Here is a 20,385-nt window from a genome sequence, read left to right on the forward strand (position 1 = left end):
GGGAAGTGTTTTGTTTTGTTAAATGCATGTAAGTACTAAAAAAGACAAAAATCTTAGGAACTCTGCACAACAGAGCTGTGGGCTCTAACAACAAGAATAGCAAAGGTCCACCCTTAAAGATGGATCATCGCGGCACAGCGGTTAGTACTCGTACCTCACAGGAAGGAGGTTACTGGTTTGAATCTGCTGGTCAGTTCGTTCTGTGCCAAGCTTCCAGGGTTCACAAAAGGAGTTTGTCTGCATGAGTTTCTGGTAAGAGTCCAAAGAGATGCTTCTCAGGTTAACTGGTAATTTTAACTGGTCAAAACTTTGAATGTGAGCATTATAAACCTTGAACAAAAAGTAAGGAAATTTGTGTTTGCTTTGTTAATGCTGATTCGCCTTCAGAATTAATAAAGTTCTATGAGATGGGCCCGGATTTATCTAAGACTGTTCAGGAGCTCAGTGGTCCAGATGTGGGCAGAGATCCAGGACACCATCTTTTACGTGTCGGGAGTGAGAACGGGTTGAAATATTTTACTTTACAGAGGTTTTTTTTCTAATTTAACACTGCAGTGATGGCTCTCATACAAATTGATCAGCTCCTACTCAATGAGTAAGTTTTCTAAACTGAGTTAATTCTGCAGTTTCAAATTTGTTTCATAAGGAGTTTTTGTTGCATCCTGTTGTAGTTTAATCACTGAACGTCATGGATCAGCAGTGTGAAAGGAAGGATGTGGACCCAAATGCAGGACTTGGGACGCGGGACTTAAACTCAAAATTACAACTTAATCAATGGCCAAGAACACAAAAGGGGACTAATGAGAACCAACTCGCATGTCAGTGGTAACAAAAATAACAAGAAGAGAAGCTCATAAAGCCATAAAAATGCACAAACACGAGATTTGAGAACACAGAGAACAAAACTAAAGAAGCTCCTCCTCATTCTCTCTGTTTTGGTCTTAAGGGAGCACAGACGCTTCCGGACCTCAGTGACCAGAGTTGCTGGGATGGGAGAGGTCCATCGTGACCTTCATGCTTTGGTCTTGCACGCTTGGTGTAGACGGACCGCAGGTTCCCGGGTCCACACCTGGTCCTAGAACACAGGTACAGCTGTTTCCTGTCATTCTGCTTCAGCGGTTTGTGGACATATAAGTACACTTCCTGTTTATTATCTAACACTGTAATGACGCAGCCTGGGGCGGGGTCTCCGCTCCCGCGAGTACCAAGCGGACCCTCGCAGTGATGAGGATGCTGTGATGATGTCTCACTCTGTTCACATTTCTGGAAACCACAAATTTCAGACGGATTATAAAGGAAAAGGCTCTTTTGTGTTTTTAGTTTACTTTAAATATGATGTAATAAATATATTTGAATCTTCACTACAGAAATTGACATTTTCTTTATATAGAATATGGACACATTTTGAATTGACTACATTTTAGTTTTGATCTTTTGTTTCTGTAGTCACATAATCAACAAGTACTGCCACACTTAAAAATCTGTATCATCCAAGTTACGTTATGGGGCATAATATCTAACTGAATTTATGAAATTAATATCTGTCTCTCTTCCACAGCATGTCTTTATCCTGTCTTCCTTCTCTCACCCCAACCAATCACACCAGATGGCCCCGCCCCTCCCTGAGCCTGGTTCTGTCAGAGGTTTCTTCCTGTTAAAAGGGAGTTTTTCCTTCCCACTGTCGCCAAAGTTCTTGTTCAAAAGGGGTCATATGATGGTTGGGTTTTTCTCTGTATCTATTATTGTAGGGTCGACCTTACAATATAAAGCACCTTGAGGCGACTGTTACTGGGATTTGGCGCTTTATTAATAAAACTGAATTGAATTGAAAAACGTTGTATAAATCTCTCTGAGTAATCCAGGAGAGCAGAAAGGTGCTGTATGAGAATCATTTACCATTTATTGTTATCATTATTGTTATTATGCTCATCTGAGAGGTCTCATGTGGAAAGCAAAGCTCTGTAGGCTCGAGGTCACACAGTTCACATCTCAGATAAATAAACTATGTCTGACTAGACCTGAAAATGTTAATTCCTGCTAAGCTGAACTGTTATAATTCACATTACTGACACATGGGTTCTTCTTGTTTGCAGCAGGCTGACAGATGAGGTCAGGCTGGAGCTTCTGTGGACTGTGATGTTTGCAGACGACACTGTGATCTGCAGTGAGAGTAGGGAGAAGGTGGAGGAGAGCCTGGAGAGGTGGAGGTCTGCTCTTAGAGACAAGACAAATTAAAGTCAGTAGAAAGAAAACAGAATCCATCTGTGTGAATGAGACGGAGACCAGTGCGAAGGTCAGAACTTATTCCTATTAGTTTCATTGTCACAGTTGACCACATATTATTTTGTTTTTTATTTGTTTTTGAGGAGAAGATTTGGCTTGTTTTTCGTTCTTTTAATTTTATAATTTATTTTCTTTGCTAGTCATTATTTTTTATGAAAGAAGAAAATGTGGAAACCCTGTTCTGTCAGCAATAAATAAAAGACGGGAAGGTCTGCTTAGCTGACATCTCTGCAACACAGCACAGAATTCATTTAAGAAGTTTCTCGGGTTTTTTTTCAAACAAGGATTTTACAAAAATAAAAGTAAAAAAATCACCAAACATATTCAGCATAAACCTTTACATTCACACACTGCATCAAAATTATGCAGCCAAACTTATTTGCAAGCAAAAACGTTTTATGAGATTTATAAGATCTGTACTTTTCCTTATATTTATATATATTTTAAACATTTCTAATTCTTTAATATTTATATGTAAAAAGAAAAATAAAGATAATATGTAGTTTTAGAATGTACTTTTTGTCCTTGTCCTTTTAAAAAATAAAGATTCCACAACAATAAAAAATAAATGAGACACGTTGGCGCAGGAATCCTGCTTTGAGTGAGTCATCTTGTTTTTAGACAACCTTTGGCCAGCCTCATCGCGAGCTCCTCCGCGCAGACTCCCTGCATCCTAACGGGAGCATCACTGCGCACCGACACGGAGACCGACGCAGCGAGCGGACGACACCTCCGTCAGCCGATGTATGAAGGCTTCCTTTCCCGGATCAGCGGCTTGTTTTCGGTGATTCTCTTCTCATCCGTCGCTCCTCTATGGATGTGAAGTAAAAGCGGGCGGTAGTCAGTCGGTGTCTTCTCATCTCTGCGCTCTTTCTCCCCGCTCGGTCAGGACCGCATCCTGCCCCGATCCACAAAATGGCGGATATCAGCGAGCTGGGACCCGCCTACGGTGAGATCCAGGCCCCTTTGGTCTTCGTATCTTTTCCATCTCACCCACATCCACCGTGTTTAAATGGCCTCACTGCGTTAGGCTGTAGGGTGTACTGGGGTCAAATGCTGTGACATATTTAACGGATGCCTGCAGCAGGTGAATAAAGCGGCCGCACAGCCCATCACATCCAGTCTTTCCTTTCATGCTTCAGGGGTGGAGCGGGTCATCTTCCCGTGACTGGCACCACTGCCAGGCCGGTCAAATGAGCTCACACGGTGATTTTGTGACCGCAGCCATGTTTGAGTGGACGGTGTTGGGGAAAGATGACCGTCCTCTAAGTCATCATTTCACTGCCACGGAAAAAAGTGCGTGGGGTTTAAACGAGGCCTCGCGCGTGCCTCTGCATCATCGGTGACAAATTAAAAATAACAGCAGCCCGCGCGGGGGAGAAAAACAGGGCGTTCTCGCGGCGCTCCCACGCACGGTCTGCCTCGCTCTCGTGCGTGAGCGCGCGCCCGTCGGGGTGTGTATGGGTGACGTCATGTCTGTGCTCTCCGAGTGAAAAAACCTTTTAAATCAGTTTAATCGTCGCGTGGGAGCTGATCAGCGAAAGGAAAATAAAGTAAACGACGATTACGTCATCGATGAAGCGCCTTTTAATACAAATGAGCTGAAGATCCAGACTTACACCACATCTTATATATACTGGCTGATAAATGCAGTTAATCGATTGGCTGATTGTGGTGCGATCATAAAACTGGATGATGGTGTTTCTGTGGAAAATTATAATTGCTCCTAGTTTTCTGACATTTTTAGATAAAAATCTATATTGAAGGTTTCTGTTGTTTGCTGGTTTAAAGGACCCAGTAAAGAGCTCTGTCTGTGGTGAGCCTGAACATCCACCCAGAAGACACTCAGCCACTTTATTAGGCACAGCTTGCTAGCACTGGGTTGGGCTCCCTTTTACCTTCACAGCTGCTCTAAGTCGTCATGCCACACATTCAACATTTGGTCTATGATCACATGACATCATCACACAGCTGCTGCAGATTTGCCGGCAGTGTCCACGATGAGAATCTCCAGCTTCACCACATCCCAGAGGTGCTCGACTGGACTGAGATCTGAGCCCAGTGGAGTCACCATCATGTTAAAGAAACCAGTTTGAGGTGATCTGCAGTTTGTGACGTGGTCTGTTACGCTGCCGGAAGCAGCCATCGGCAGATGGGCCACTGTGGTAGTATTAAGGAGATGCACAAGATCAGCTAACAGTGCTCAGTTAGCTTTGGGGTTTTAACGATCTTTTTCGTTAAGGAGCCCAAAGTGTGCAACCAAACCACACCTTTACCTCACCAGGCTGAACCACTGAGTCGGCTTCCTGTTCTTGACGGGAGCGGTGCCTGGTGGACTCTTCCACATTCAGCAAAGAGTCTTGACTGCTTCCCTCAGTGCACTGAGTCGCTCCTGCGTGTTTGGCTGAGGACATATTTGCATATTTGCAATTCCAAGCAGTTGAATGGGTGTGCCTAATAAAGTGGCTCGTATAGTATGTGACAGGAAGTTCTGTCCTAAAGATCTGGTTTCACCGACAGAAGCTGCAAATAAGCAGAACGAGGGAGCTTTAAAATGACAGGTTAAGACTTCTGAATCAATCCACTGTATTATTCAGGAGCTCGTTGATCCACATACCGATCAGCTGAGGTTATGGATCAGCTCAGGACGGTGCTGATTGGAAAAGAGCTTTTGGTGTGAAGAAATGGTGGCTTCCAATGATTATGTGAACAAATCATTGAGCGTAAAGACAATCAATCACCTTCTGCATTCGTTTTAGCTGCAAAGCTACAAAGCTGTGCGCTTGAATGGTTTGTTCTGCTTCCCTGCAGAGCGAGAGTTCATGTTGAACCCCAGTTTAGTTGAGCTCCGATGACTCAGAGAACCTTTTGTCAGCAAATTTAATCCAGATTAATCAAACCAACAGGCGTCACTGGGCCCACTGAAGGGCTGTGCAGAGTGCAGAGTTAGCATCCATACATTCTGGACTTTACTGCATTTTTTCATAATGTCTGAATCCCACTGACGAGTTTGATATTAGACATTAAATTCTCTTCATTGTCAGTTTAAATTGGGGGGGGGGGGGGGGTTCAGTAAAATTATTATATAGTTACACCTCCAACCTTAAAATAAAGATGTTGTTCCCCACAAACTAGAACGAGCTCGACGCACCTCACATACCAGACATAGAAGCTGTGTGCAGGGAGCCTGAGGACGGCTGTGCAGACAGCTGTCTGTAGCTGTCAGCAGGGGGTCTCAGCGCTGCACAGCTCAGGTGCCCGTTAGTTGTTAATTAACTGGAGCTCTCTTTCTCTTTCCCCGTGGCTCCCACTTCCTGCAGGTCACCTGAGGCGCCGCTCTGTGTCCATCTGGGCCAAAAAACTCCCACTGTGTTATTTATTATCTGTATTGTTCAAGTGTACAGACACATCTTTAATATTCAGTAAGTTCGTTGCATTTACTTAAGTGAATCGATATGTTAAATAATCACAATTAAACCTGAAAAATTGTGATTATGTTTCTTTCCACAATCAGACAAACGAATACGTCTCATGCAGCACGGACTTCCTGTCGTATCCTCCAGTCATTAAATATCTGGATGTGAGCAATTACAGTTATTGGACACTTTTTCCTGTAATCGAGTGTAATCAGTCAGAGACAAAGGTCAGAACAGACACAGGTTACAGATGAACTGGTTACTCCGTGAGAAATCACATTAAGTGATGATTTAAACTGCTGAGAATAAACCGAGCAGATCAGAGACTGTGAGCTTCTCCTCAGTGTGTGTGTGTGTGTGTGTGTGTGTGTGTGTGAGCAGGAGCGTGTATTCATATCTTTGTGGGGACCAAAAATTGGAAGTTTTAGGGGACCAACAGCCCTTATAGGGACCGAAAATCGTGGTCCCCACAAGTTTGAAGGCATTGTTGAGACTCAAAATGTGGTTTTAGTGTCAGGGTTGCAGAGGGGTTATGGTTAAGTTTAGGGTAAGTGGCTCAGGAAAGCATTATGTCAATTAGATGTCCCCACAAGATATGAATGCCCAACATGTGTGTGTGTGTGTCCCAGAGTTGCCAGGCAGCGAGCTCAGCTGCTTTCAGCTCTTTCCAAAACATGACATCATCTGATGGAGTCTGAATGAAAAGCGAGAACAAACAGGAAGGAGGATTTTCTGGACTTTGATTCTGCAGCTTTTACACTTTGAGCAGCGACTCTGTGTCCGTCACCTCAGCAGCAGAAACACGTCAGACCTGCATATGAGTCAAAACACTGACAGCAAAGAGGAAACAGGGAGGCTTCAAGTGTGTGACACAGTGTACCAGGCACAGACTGCGTGAAGCTGTAAATGCTGTAACCACAGCTAATCACACAGTTCACTTCATCAACACGAGCAGTTTATTGTTTTATTCATATTTTATTTAGCGTTGTTTCCTTTAATCTGACTGAAACACGCGCTGATGTGGTTCTGACGCAGCCGTTTCTGTCACCAGCAGCAGTGTCCCGCCTGCAGAAGAATCTGATTGGTTACTCATCACAATTTAAAGCCTATAGGAGCCAAACAAAGTAGGTCATTCATTCTGGAGCAGCTCTGCTGAGCTGTGATGGAGACACAATAGCAGATGTTGGTGAAGTTGCAGTAAATAGATTTTACTAATGAAGCTTCTTAGATTTGATGGAGTTCTTCACCTCAGTTCTGCTCTTGCTCTTGTGTGTTTTTTCACCTCTCTTTGGCTTTTGTTCTGCGGTTGTGTGTTTATTTCATTCAGCGAGGTTGCTTTTCATGTTTTGGCTGCTGTGGAAATGCCAAGGGCAGCCTCGCGCTACGGGGCTGCTTCAGGCTGTGTGGCAGTGTTTAGGAGTCTGGAGCCTTCCAATGAGAGGTGGATACACTCTGCTAACGTTGCATCCTCCACCTGGGGTGGAGAGATTCTGGGACATGAGGACTTTCAGAGAACAGTGTGTAAAGTGGCAGAAACACGAGCTCCCTGCAGCTTTCCAAGAATCCCAGTGACTCAGTGGATCAATTGAAAAGGTTTTTCTCGCACTAGTTTTCTGGGATGGACATTTACTAACTGCGTCCTCTCTCTGTGGATGCTTTGCGTCCGGCCTGATCACCGACATATTGAAGCTACAGCTCGCTACGTTTTGCTTTAGCTGCTGGGTAGCACACTGAATTCTACCTCAGCATTCAGTGAATACCAAGTCAGTACATCAGTGCAGTTTCTCTGGGAAAGCTACTGTGTGTGTGTGTGTGTGTGTGTGTGTGTGTGTGTGTGTGTGTGTGTGTGTGTGTGTGTGTGTGTGTGTGCGCGTGCGCGTAGCATCAGTGTGCCCTTGTGTGACTCACAACAATACTCTTTTATACCCAGCAAACAAAGAGCTCCACAAACCCCGCCTCTCTGCTCTTCCTCCGCCCAGTGCTCAGATGTTTCTAATGAGATCCTCGGAGAGTCGATGTGGTGACTTCACTCTGTGTTACTGTTTTTAAATATGCTGTCACCGACTGCGCTGCCCTAGCTGCTGTAGGATGCTACAGTCTGCGCTCTCTGGTGGTCCCAGTGCTCGAATATCTCCACCTCTTAGATTTGGATTATATGGAAGGGAAACACTGACGGTCTCTGTGAGGACTGCAGCGATTCACCAAATAACTAACTAGCTAACTACAGAAGTTAAAATAAAAGTGTGCGTCTGCAGACCAACTGTTAACGTAGCTTGACTTAGCTTCAAATCGGGCAGCTGAAGTCAGACGGCAGCTTTCTTACTTCCTGTCAGTGAACCTGAAGCGAGCAGGGGAGAGGCTAAAGGAGGGCACGGGGGGCACTACGCTGCAGATTATCATTTCTATAAAATCTAAGTAAATAAAGTAAAAACACAAATGGGTCAGTGCAACACTGAAGTATTATTAACATTAATTATTAACATCCACACCGTCTCAACATGTGTTTTACACACTGTTGCAGTCATCACATGCTCCTTTAAATCTCACACACACAAGGACTCACACATGAAGACAGTAAAGCTACATCATAGGGCTGGGCGATATATCGAGTTTTTTTAAAAATATCGATATATTTTCATACGAGATATAAGATGTGACCATATCGATTATATCGATATAGTAGAGCTGGGCGATATGAGATTTTTTCATATCACGATATGTTTTTTTCATTTCAGGCGATAACGATATCTATCACGATATAAGCCAAATAACTATATTTGTAAGATTTAAATGTGCCGTTGCTCACAAGTAAAATGTGAAATAATCAGCAGCTTGTTTTTATTTAAATATTTATTTCCCATAATAAGTTCGACAGGGTAGATGTACTTAAGGAACATGAGACTTTTTCAGATAAATAAAGGCAAATATTACAAACTACACAAAAGGCAGCCACTAAAGCGTTTAAGTTTCAAAATAGAACAAATGAAACAGACTAAATTGTCAATTCCACTTAGAAACAAAATATTAATTCTAAAAATAAATCTTAGTTTGTTTTACAGAAGAACAGACAAAACTGACTAACTTTTGTCAATATCAAATAAACTGAGAACTAAAAGGAAATTCTCAATCTCTCCTTGTTGTATAGCTGAGCTTTTCAAACAGTTTTAACAGTTACTTTAGTCTGACAAAAGCCGAATGATGAATTAGCGCTTCCAGTCAGAGACTGAGGCTACGTCCACACGTACACGGGTATTTTTGAAAACTGAGATTTTCCGTTTTCGTTTTAAAAAATAATCCCGTCCACACATAAAGGCAAAAATGAAGGAAAACGCTGCTATGAACATGCCAAAGCAGCAGGTGGCGCTAGATTCCTAACCGTGCAGAAATGTTGGCCAATCAGAAGTCTAGAAGCCTCGGTGGGTAAAAGTAAACAAAGCTGCGGCATAGAAGCAGAACCGAGTCGTATGTGTGGAGGGACAGTAACTGTGTGTATATGTAAGCATTTAAACACTGCAGAGAGTAGAATTAACAGTATTGTAGAAATTCATTTCACCGAAACAATAACGTGGCGCACAATGTGACGCATGCACCAGTTTATTGTATTTCCAGACTTGCTTTGGCACAATTTACAGTGCACGCTACTCTGTTTTTGTCAGACTTGAAATAGCCGAAATACCTTCACACTACGGAACTTCTATGGCTCTTCCGTTCGACAATCTCTCCGGCGTTGGAACCATCATCTGTTTTCTCTTCGGTCACGCTCGGTTGATTTTTCTAGTCGGCACACTCATTTCCTCCATTACCCGCTGGCTGCTTCCCAAACAAACACACGTGCGGCTTGGCACTTGTGCTGTACGTTACAAGTCACGCGACGTGACGCTGCGGCTGTCATTGGTTCGGCTCTGCGCTACTTAATTTGGATTGGCTGACCTTTTTTTTTTTTTTTTTTTTTTTAAAAAGAGGACAAGAGCGGCGAAGTCTATCGCGATAGTTTAATTTCTCTATCGAGTAAAAGTTATATCGCGATACATATCGTTATCGTTCTATCGCCCAGCTCTACGATATAGTCTATGTTACGTTATAATTATACTTGTGGAGCCGCAAGTTTGCCTCTCTTTCGTCCACTTTTGTCTCTACACAACGTTACTCGGCCTCGCCTCTCCTTCACTGAACACAACTCCGCCTCCCCCATAGCTTCACCTGCAGGCAATGACAAGATGAAAGCGGAAAATCTCCGTTAGCGAGTTACTGTGCGTGGGGCTGGACGGCGTCAACGTGTTAGCGAGCTAACCGCGCTAACGAGCTAAACGCGCTAACGACATGCAGCCAGGAGGGGCTGCACGGCCTAAAATCCTTTCATTTTCTCAAAAATCGACAGCGCGCCTTATGTATGAATTCTGGTTGTGCTTACTGACCGCGAACCGATTTTATGTGGTACACAGCGCTCAGCAATCTGTCAAATGTTCTAATATGACTTTGCTAAGCTACGGGGCTGCACCGCTTGATGGATTGTCGGAGGATTACGGCTACCGGGGAGGAGCCTCGCGGAGTGATACGTACTGTGTGTGTATAAGGACCACAAACGGCACCTGTTCAGAGACGTGGTGCAGCTGTGAAGTCTGTCTCTTTGTTATTACGCTCAGCGTCTGTTAGTTTACATTTTGACTGCACAATTGTGAGCTTTTTGTTACGCACAAAAACAACATTGTTTTCTTTTATTTATGGACCATGATTATTTAATAAATGCTGATAATTTATTTTTGAGTAATTTCTTCATGTACATCTACGCTGTATGTAAATAAAAGTGCCCGTGTGACATCTGGGACACAGTGTGACTAAGAACTCTCTTTTTGTTCTTAACTTATGGCTTTAAAAAAAAATCGAGATATATATCTTATATCGCCATCCAGCTAAAAAATATCGAGATATGAATTTTGGGTCATATCGCCCAGCCCTACTACATCATACACGAGGCAGTGATACGCCTCCCAAAATACAGAGTAAAGACTATTTTCTGTCTCATTTTATATTTAATTACTGTTTTTATTATTTAATTATTTTTGCACTTGAGAAAATAAACATAAACACACTACAAGCGTTACGCTGGCACGTTATGTAAACCACTCAAAGTACTGCGATTTCTAAAATGGAAAAAATTAACAGTTTATTTAAGATTTGTTTTGAATATTTACTGTTGCTGATTAATAAGACGACTACTTCGTATCTGATTACTCGATATTCAAAAGTCCTCTTGGCTCCGCCCACAAACAGATGTTAATTGGGCAAAGCGTTCGGTTATATTTGGTTACTCGGTTTAGTGTTTTTAATTATTTGTCCTCCTGATAACTGCAGTTTGTTCTCCCAGTGAGGGATTATTCTGAAAGTCCTGGACCCTGCTGTGCGGTGGATGGCAGACTTCAGGGTTACAAATGGCGTCACACTGGGATAAACTGCGTGTTTGTGTGTTGACTGAACAGCAGCCTGTTGTGTCTGACTCACTCCACTGTCGCTCTCTCTCTCGCAGCCATGTCTCCGGTGCTGGCGGGCTTCCTGGGGGCTGGTGTTTTGGTTTTGGTCGTGGTGGTTCTGGTGCTGCTCTGGTCCTTCTGTCAGCGCCGTTACCTCCGAATCTCTGGGCGCTACAAGCTGCACGGGGACCGTTACTATGACTCGGAGGATCCGCCCTACAAGTTTATCCACATGCTAAAGGGGATCAGCATTTACCCAGAATCCCTCAGCAGCAGCAAAAGGATCGTGCGCGGCATCCGGCGTGCCGACCGTTCCGACCGTGACGGAGAGCGAGGCTGCACCACAGCGGGCACCGCCGGGAGGGGGATGGTGCTTGTGGACGCTGAGAACAACATCCTGGATGTCCCCGGTCAGCTGCAGATGAGTCACCTGGTCCCTCCTGCCGGCGCAGACGCCGCCCACGGCCAGGGTCGGCTGGAGCGGGCTTTACCAGTCCGTGCTGACTACTGCTGCCTGGACAGCAGCTCAGCCAGCAGCAGCCAGACCAGCAGTAAGACGGCGTCCCCCTTTACCCCCGCCTCCTCAGAGCCCGAGCCCGAGCCCAGCCTGGGCTCCATCAGCCTCACCGTCGACTACAACTTCCCCAAGAAGGCTCTGGTAGTGACCATCGTCGGCGCCCGGGGCCTCCCCGCCATGGACGAGCAGGCGGGTAGTTCAGACCCCTACGTGAAGATGACCATCCTCCCCGAGAAGAAGCACCGCGTCAAGACCCGCGTCCTGAGGAAGACCCTGGACCCACTGTTTGATGAGACCTTCACTTTCTACGGCGTGGCCTACAGCTCGCTGCCTGAGCTCACCCTGCACTTCCTGGTCCTCAGCTTTGACCGCTTTGCCCGCGATGATGTCATCGGGGAGGCAGTGGTGCCGCTGAAGGGCGTGGACCCGAGCACGGGCCGAGTCCACCTGAGCCAGCAGATCACCAAGAGGAACATGCAGGTGAGCGAGGCTTTGCTGCAGCTGTAATAAAACTAATGGTAGTTGTATTTGAAACAGTCGTGGAACAGACTTCTAGTCTGATCCCAGATTAGGGCTGCCACGATTAGTCGACTAGTCACGATTACGTCGACTATCAAAATTGTCGACGACTAATTTAATAGTCGACGCGTCGTTTGAAGCTTTGTAAGATCACAAAAGACGCAGGAATAAGTGGCAGGATTTAAGAGTGTAATAACGGACTGAAACAGAAGATGGCAGCACTGCATGTACAAGGATGCCAGCTGCCGTTAAACTCCGACGAAGAAGAAGTAGCTGTGTCCCAGAATTCATAGCGCAGCCCAGCTCAGTTTCCAACAATGGCGGCAGCTAGTTAGTTTTAATATTACTCTTATTATTCTTTCTGGGTCACAAAATAAACGTTTAACATATTTTCAGGCTTGAATGTAGCTGTGTAAACCTCAAATATCTGCTCAGTTTATCAAGACACCACATATTTTCAAAAGCGCTCCGACGTTTTCGGAGACGTCTGTTACCCACTAGCTCGATAGCTAGCCGGGGGCCATGAGAGCACCGGACTCCCGGCAGATCGTTTTCAAACCCACCGCCCTACTCAGGTTAAACATATACAAGTCACTTAGATAACTTAAAAATGTTATTGTTTGGCTTTTTTCAGTATTTTATTTGTTCCTGAGTAAATCGGCTGAGTTTATTAAACTCCACCGAAACAATCTGCACATTTCATTAAAATGTAATAAACTATCATCTTGTCTTTATTTTTAGTTAGCACAGACCTTAAACACTTAAAGCTGTAAGCTGATGATAGTTATATAAGAGCAGATGCTGCTGGTGCAATAAGCTGTACTTTTACGTTCAATGGATGATGATCTGATTAGTCGACTAATCGCAAAAATAATCGGTGACTAGTCGACTATCAAAATAATCGTTTGTGGCAGCCCTATCCCAGATCAGCACTGAAACAGTGCCCTCATATAAATATGTTTCTGATGTAATCTCCAAAAGTTGAGTCTGTTCATCTGGATGTTTTCAGAGAAACGTTTCGTCACTCATCCAGGTGACGTCTTCAGTCTCAGCTGACTGAGACTGAAGACGTCACCTGGATGAGTGACGAAACGTTTCTCCCACTGAAAACGCTACGTGTGTGTGAATGTGTGTGTGACTGGATGTGTAGAGCGCTTTGGGGTCCTTAGGCACTAGTAAAGCGCTATACAAATACAGGCCATTTACTTTCCTGGATGATGGAGATGCATCAAGACGTTTCTGATGTACTGTATTTGTATACAGCTGAAGTCACAGTTAGTGACTCTCATATGCAGCAGGAAGCAGCAACATAATAGTGACGTGATGTCCAGCCCATTTTTCTTAACCAATAAAGTTCTCAGTTTCTAATAAATATAAAATCATGTTCACAGTTGGGTCTGTTTTTGGTTGTTTCCATCCTAAATGACAGAGTTAGAAGTCACATGAGGCTAAAGCTTCCTGTTAGTGTTTGCACTCATGATTGACAGCAGTGGTCCTGGCACTTTACATACGTGACTAACTGACCCTGTTGTCTGCTCTCTGCGTTACCATGGCAGCCAGCTGCTCAGTCTGTGTCAGTGACAGCCTTGCTGTTGTTCCGTCTCTTATCAGTTTAATGTTGGATCGTCAAACATGCGAGCAGTGGACGAGAGAAAACACCGTAAACAAGAAACAGTCACCCGGATACAACGCTAACTTTGTTCCCTCTGTTGTGTGTTTTAGTGCGAGAGTCGTGGAGAGCTGCTGGCGTCTCTGTCCTACCAGCCGGTGTCTCATCGCCTCAGCGTGGTCGTCCTGAAGGCTCGACACCTCCCCAAGATGGACATCACCGGCCTGTCAGCCAGTGAGTAGAAAGCAGGACAGAGAGCAGGAAGACGCTCAGCGTTCAGTCTGACTTGCTTAGAAGATATTTTTCTGTTTTTTGAGGCACAGTCAATGTTGTGGTTGGAACATGCAGCATGGAGCGAGTCGGCCTAAAGCACCTGAATTGATTGATTTATTCATAAACTATCCACGCATATCCAAACACCCCCTGATAAACAACATGCTATAGAGCTGCTGTGCAATTGTTGTTTGTTCTTATATTGATGTAAGAGGATATTTGTCAAACATCGAAGCTTGATCTTAGACCGTTCTCCTTCTGTCCTCAGACCCCTATGTGAAGGTGAACGTCTTCTATGGCCGTAAGCGCATCGCCAAGAAGAAGACCCACGTGAAGAAGTGCACGCTAAACCCGGTCTTCAATGAGTCCTTCATCTACGACATCCCGCCCGAGCTTCTGCCCGAGATCTCTGTGGAGTTCCTGGTGGTCGACTTCGACCGGACCACCAAGAACGAGGTCCTGGGTCGCCTCCTGCTCGGCCTCCACAGCCCCTCCCCCTCTGGAGCCTCCCACTGGAGGGACGTGTGCGAAAACCCCCGCCGGCAGATCTCCAAATGGCACAACCTGAGCGAGTACTGAGGGAGGAGCACCGCCCAAAACCAGCCGACACCACCCACTGGCTGGGACTCCACCAGTGAAGCCACTGGGAAATAAAGACTCAGTGTACAGCACATACACACACACAGACACACACATACATAAAACAACACAGTCACACTGTTGTGATCATAGGTAAACTCTCTCCCTCTATTATCTCTCTACCACAACTACATCTGCAAGTATAAGAAGAATCCTGCAGCTCTTTACAGCCAGTAAACAAACCATGACGTCCATCTCTAAGACTGTTCTCGTGTCTCCTCTGGCTGTCGATGTGTGTCGACGGGGGAAGGAATGCCCAAATATGATTAAAAGAAATGTGAGAAAAAAGAAAAAGTTCCCCCTCTTGCTGTTGTTGCCATGCAGTTCATTGCATGTCCGTCTGAAAAGAAAAAAAAATCACTCCAAATGAAGAGTTGAGATCTGTGACATCACCACGGCAGGAAGAAATTTCAGCTCTGATAGAAAATATGATGAAAATACTGCATATAAACTGAAACGCTGAATATATCCAAGTAACGATTGCTCCTCTGGAGGACCAAACACTGCTGCAAAGAGTCGCTGCGACGCTCAGTCAACGTTCCATTTGCAGGATAGTTGCTGTTGTCAGACAGCAGCGTGCTTCTGCCTGCAGATCATTTTCACCCACCGCTCCTGCAGCAGATCGTACGACCGCACCCGACCCCGGAGGAAGTGCACTCGGCCTCGTTTCAACGGGGATTCAGGACCGTCAGAACCTCCTGACTGACCCTAGATCGTGTGAAATCAGCTCCTGCTCTTGAAGACTGAAAGATTATGTAAAATACTTGTTTGTAACATGAATGCATTCCTCTAATTTAGGCTGCGAGTGACGCAGAGGGCGGCTGTGGTGCCTGATGATGTTTCAGCTGTTCTATCTTCAGAACTAAAACTAAAAGATAAGCTAGTTTACCACAGGAGTGCTGTAGTTACGATGAGGATAACACTCGCTTTAAATGATGGGAGGTAAATAAGAACTTCAGGGCTTAAAACTGAAACCAATGTGGAAGTGCTAAAACCTGCAGCTCCTCTAAACACTGTTCTGGCAGCTGGGTGACAATTCAGAAAAGAAAACAACCAAAATAAAGTCTGAAAACCTGAAAGGACATTAAAAAGCAATGAAATCTGCAGCATACAGCAGTTAATGACTAGAATTCAGCTGACCGTCGAAAGTACAAAAAGTCTTTATAGTTCGACTACCTCTTTGATGCTAAAAGTAGCGTAACCAGAAACATCAGATGTAGCTTTTGTTGCTTACGACTCTTGCTGGAAAACGCTGAATATCCTGAAATGCAACAGTCCACATTCTACAGAAAAGCACTTTACTGTCATGTGACAAAAGTCCACCAAGTAATGTGTGTAAGGGCTGTTCAGTACACGCATTCAGAACTAATTAAGGCTTGTTTATAAAAGACTAATTCAGCGTTTTGACCCAGTCACTGTTGATTTATCGAGGTCTTTAAAAGCTCTGATGGCAGGCGTCCACTCCAAAGGTCAGACTTCCATCTTGGACATAAAAGTTGGATGTAGGTACCGTGACATCAGCTTTTGGTCCCTGTGAAATCGAGGGAACTGAACACTCCTGCTTTTTAACTCTCATAAAAAATGACATCATGCTGCGTTCATAAAGACCTAAACTGTCAGGTGAAATGATAAATTCATCATGAAGGTGATAACAAGTAGGATTTCATTTCCTCAGTTCTTTCAGACTTCGGGCTTCTTATTCCAGCCCTCGCTGCCCCCTGCTGGTCATTAGAGGGAACTGCTTCCACATTGGGTTCACTTTTCAGACTCTGAACTTATGTTCATCTTCTGTATCCAGTCTTTATTTCTGCTGATTAGGCTCCACCTTCTCGTCTAAATATGGTCATCCTGGCACTAAACGCCGATGCTAAGGATGGGATGTGAAACATGCTCGGCGACCACGGCAGCGCTCCTCTGCTTCACTGCGCTGGTCTCATTTTGTACATTTCCCTCGCCTCCATCACACTGAGACTCTGATTTGCACTGCTTTGTAAAGCGTATCTCTCCCCCTGTGAATGTTCCCCTGCAGCCAGCTGGTGGCGCTGTTTTATATTACTTTGTTCCTACAAGCCCAGTGAATGTGTCTGAGGTGACGTTGGACTTTGGCTTCATGTTTTCTTACTGACGAGTTTGTTTGAGTGATGACACACTGTGAGTTTAGTCTCGAAAGCACATTTTAACCCCAGTTTAACTTTAACCTTGAATCTGCTCAACAGCTTGCTTACTAGTGCAGAGAGTAATAAAGTTTGTGTAAGTTTCACTTTGAATCATAGAGAGGTGAAGAAAACGCCACCTGAAGCCGGATCTCCATCGACGCCCTCGGATTCAAACTGTGACCTGCTGGCGGACGGACAGACAGACTGAGTGTACATTTGTACAGATGTGAAGATGTTTGCTGGTTTCCTTCCTGTCCGATGTTCTCAGAGCTTTAGTGTGTTTGAGCGCCCCCTGCTGTAGACCTGGATGCTAACCTCTGTGTTGGGTTTGTTAACACTCATTGGACGTACAAATAAAAACAAGTTATCCATGACGGCCGCGCCTGAACGCTCATTTCACTTTATTTACACTTGATCGTTTATTTTATGGGTCCAAGGTGGCGTGATATTAAGAATATTGTATATTGTCAACACAAACAATGGCAGATTTAATTGGCTCTATAAGGCATTATCACGCAGAGGTGGGACCAAGTCATTGTTTTGCAAGTCTCAAGTAAGTCTCAAGTCTTTATCCTCAAGTCACAAGTCAAGTCTCAAGTAATGTCAGGCCAGTCAGAGTCGAGTCTCAAGTCACTGGTGTAAAAGTCCGAGTCAAGTCACAAGTCTGAAACTTTGAATTTCAAGTCCTTTCGAGTCTTTAAAAAAGAAAAAAAGCATGTTGCAGTTATGCTAAATGTAAATATTAGACCATGTGATTTTTAAATCTGTGTTTTTCTCAACACATGACAAAATAGTGAACTTAGAAAATATACACAAATTGTGAAATTGCACCTCTTTAGAATGCAGCTCAATTAAACCTAGCTCCAAGAATAATTTTCACCGACAGTTCTGAGATAAGCTGCATGTTATTCTTGGATGCGCTTGTAGGACCGGCTTTAAAATCGCATGACAAAAATATCATACACATTAAAAAAAACTGTATCACCAACGTAGCCTGGACAACATTTGCTAGTTAGATGAAGTCATGATCTCATCGTAGCAAGAGAGAAGCACCGCCTACGTTCTTTATGCAACTTCTTGAAAGTTGGAAGCTGCTCCATCTGTCTGTGATTCTCTTCTTGCATGTTTTGCATATTGCATTTCGGTTTTTTGTTGACTACTTCATAGTTTATGTACCTGAAAAAAATATCTCCTTGCAGCATTTTTGAGCGTTTTTTTTTCTTTTTAAAAAAAAATCTGGTTAATTTGATTGGCTGTGCTACAGCTCACGCACACATACGTACGGAGTGTGGTTTGAATAAATGAATCAATTGAATTAATGGTGCACACTTTCTATATAATATAATATGCGTGTTAAATTTTATATTTGGGGTGAAATATCAAGTCCCAGGTCATTGGTGTAAAAGTCCAAGTCAAGTCACAGTCTTAGAACATTTTTTCAAGTCAAGTCTAAAGTCATAAAATTAACGACTCGAGTCTGACTGGAGTCCAAGTCATGTGACTCGAGTCCACACCTCTGTTATCACGTCAACCTGCAGATCATTCTAGCATATCTAAATCTTTACGTGGTACTTTCTATATGCTGGCAGTACACACCTCACTTGTAAGGGTCATAGTTTCTACGTTACAGGGTTTTTTGTCAGTCTTTGACGTGTCGACCTCATTGGATGGAAGCCAGTTTTAATTGGATTGTCACAATGACATCACTCTATGCCTCTAATAAGTTTAAATACGTTTTTTCACTGTGAATGACGCAGTTTTGATATTAGTAGTGTGTAAGCCATTTTAACCATTAACTTTATTTGAAGGAGTTTTATTAAAGTGAGGAGCTGTATCAGTAAGTGTGCACCGGACGTTTTAATAAGAGAAAAATGCAGCATGTCACCAGATTTTCACATCATTTAAAGATTGAGAAGATGTCTTTCTTAGAAATCACCAGAGCCAGTGTCATCTGACCTTTGATGATCCCTGTCACATGAACGTTTCTCAGAAACTCTGACACTGGTTCCTTCATCCCGCCTCTCTCTGAGCATACTCTGACTGCATTTACCCAAGAAGACACTGACGTGGTCCACGGAGAGTGAAACGCCTGTAATGACACAGATATAAACGATTAACCTGCTAACAAAAAAAAAAAGTGAAAACCTTTTACATAATATTCTTTCAGTGGTTTTGTAGAGTCTCCGGCAGGCTGCTGCTGATGTTTGCTGATCGTGTTGAAGCACGACCTCATTACTTTCACATTTTACATTAACAGTGAGCAAGTGTTTTCTTGTTTTTATGTTTTCAGACTTGTATCTTATTTGAAGTTCCTGAATTGAGTCATGCAGCTACAACAATTTGTAGGGTAGATTACAAAATGTCACTGCTATGTATCAAGTGACAGAAATATCAGTTGTGTCACGTACGCCTCACAGTTACAGGAACACGGTCACGATCGATGCGTGAACACCAAACCTGAGCAAAACACTGGGAGACATTAGCTGATGAAGGCAGATTCAAAACACCAAGCTGGCCATGGTGAAACCACTCCAGGATTCATAACAAGCTTCGGTAACGAGCGGACCAACAAGCCTTAGTACTGATTTAATAATATCATTTTTTTTAAATCAGTCAAGAAGAAGCCAGTCAGTCACTCCTTACCTTGCAGCTTCTTGTTTCAAAGTGGCCACACCCCCACCTGTAAGCCTGATCAGTTACAGCTTCCTGTTTCAAAGTGGCCACACCCCCACCTGTAAGCCTGATCAGTTACAGCTTCCTGTTTCAAAGTGGCCACACCCCCACCTGTAAGCCTGATCAGTTACAGCTTCCTGTTTCAAAGTGGCCACACCCCCACCTGTAAGCCCGCTCCTGTGTCTCGTTCCCTCATTACTTCCTTGTGTATTTCAGCCTTGTGTTTTCCTCTGTCCGTTGTTGCCTCTCAGGGCTGTGTGTTATCGCCTTATTGTTCATTTTGAGTTCTGCGGTTCCACTTGAAAGTTTTGTGTTTTCCCTGTTTGTAATTTTAGAGTTTTTGCCACAGCCAATAAAGCGGCCTCTTACTGTTCAAGCTTTTGTTTGAGTCCTCATCCTGCCTGCAACACAGCTAACCTGGACAGTATCGGATCGATACTAGCCTGATCAGATCAATACTTCTCTCCTCTGCGTTCAGCTCGTGGCTCCAGTACATCAGAACGCAGACGTGGCTGTGCAAACGCCGCTCTGCCCGTCCTCCACTAACATTTTGCATTTTAGATGTTTTAAAAAAGGCCTTAGTTTTAGAGGAAGTCTAAACATAGACCAGAGGGTGCTGCAGAAAGAGTTTAATGTCTTTAACTTTACGTCTGTTTGAAAGGCTTCGATCAGTTGTTGGTTTATAGTTTCGTCAGCTTATTATTACCTTTATTCTGGATATTTCTGCTGATATTTTCTGGTGGAGCGTTGTGACTATCAGCTGGATTTACAGTATTTATATTTTGTGTTGCGTTTCCCTCGGCTCTCAGTTTCCTGTACTTTCCCCCTGAAT

General features: G+C 44.0%; 1 protein-coding gene across 2 annotated transcripts; it reads left to right on the top strand.

The window, feature by feature from the left end:
* Positions 1 to 942: 942 nt before the first annotated feature.
* syt11b (synaptotagmin XIb) lies at positions 943 to 17,254 on the top strand. Of its 2 annotated transcripts, none has more exons than XM_026185286.2 (5): positions 943 to 1,086; positions 2,097 to 3,232; positions 11,224 to 12,164; positions 13,926 to 14,046; positions 14,354 to 17,254. In XM_026185286.2, exons 2-5 carry the CDS (start codon positions 3,199 to 3,201, stop codon positions 14,662 to 14,664), a joined length of 1,407 nt encoding a protein of 468 aa, XP_026041071.1. In that variant the 5' UTR covers positions 943 to 1,086; positions 2,097 to 3,198; the 3' UTR covers positions 14,665 to 17,254. The 2 variants fall into 2 exon arrangements, with proteins under 2 accessions (XP_026041071.1, XP_080164720.1); XM_080308594.1 differs by having other exon boundaries at positions 950 to 1,086; positions 2,094 to 3,232.
* Positions 17,255 to 20,385: the final 3,131 nt, after the last annotated feature.

Source organism: Astatotilapia calliptera, chromosome 11 (assembly GCF_964374335.1).
Source record: "Astatotilapia calliptera chromosome 11, fAstCal68.1, whole genome shotgun sequence".
In the NCBI taxonomy this organism is placed as follows: Eukaryota; Metazoa; Chordata; class Actinopteri; order Cichliformes; family Cichlidae; genus Astatotilapia; species Astatotilapia calliptera.

Excerpts from the sequence above, each read along its gene's own strand:
- syt11b (XM_026185286.2), top strand. The coding sequence starts at position 3,199 with ATGGCGGATATCAGCGAGCTGGGACCCGCCTACG. Across the intron at positions 3,233-11,223 it reads CGAGCTGGGACCCGCCTACG|CCATGTCTCCGGTGCTGGCG; the intron begins GTGAGATCCAGG and ends TCTCTCTCGCAG. Across the intron at positions 14,047-14,353 it reads CATCACCGGCCTGTCAGCCA|ACCCCTATGTGAAGGTGAAC; the intron begins GTGAGTAGAAAG and ends TTCTGTCCTCAG.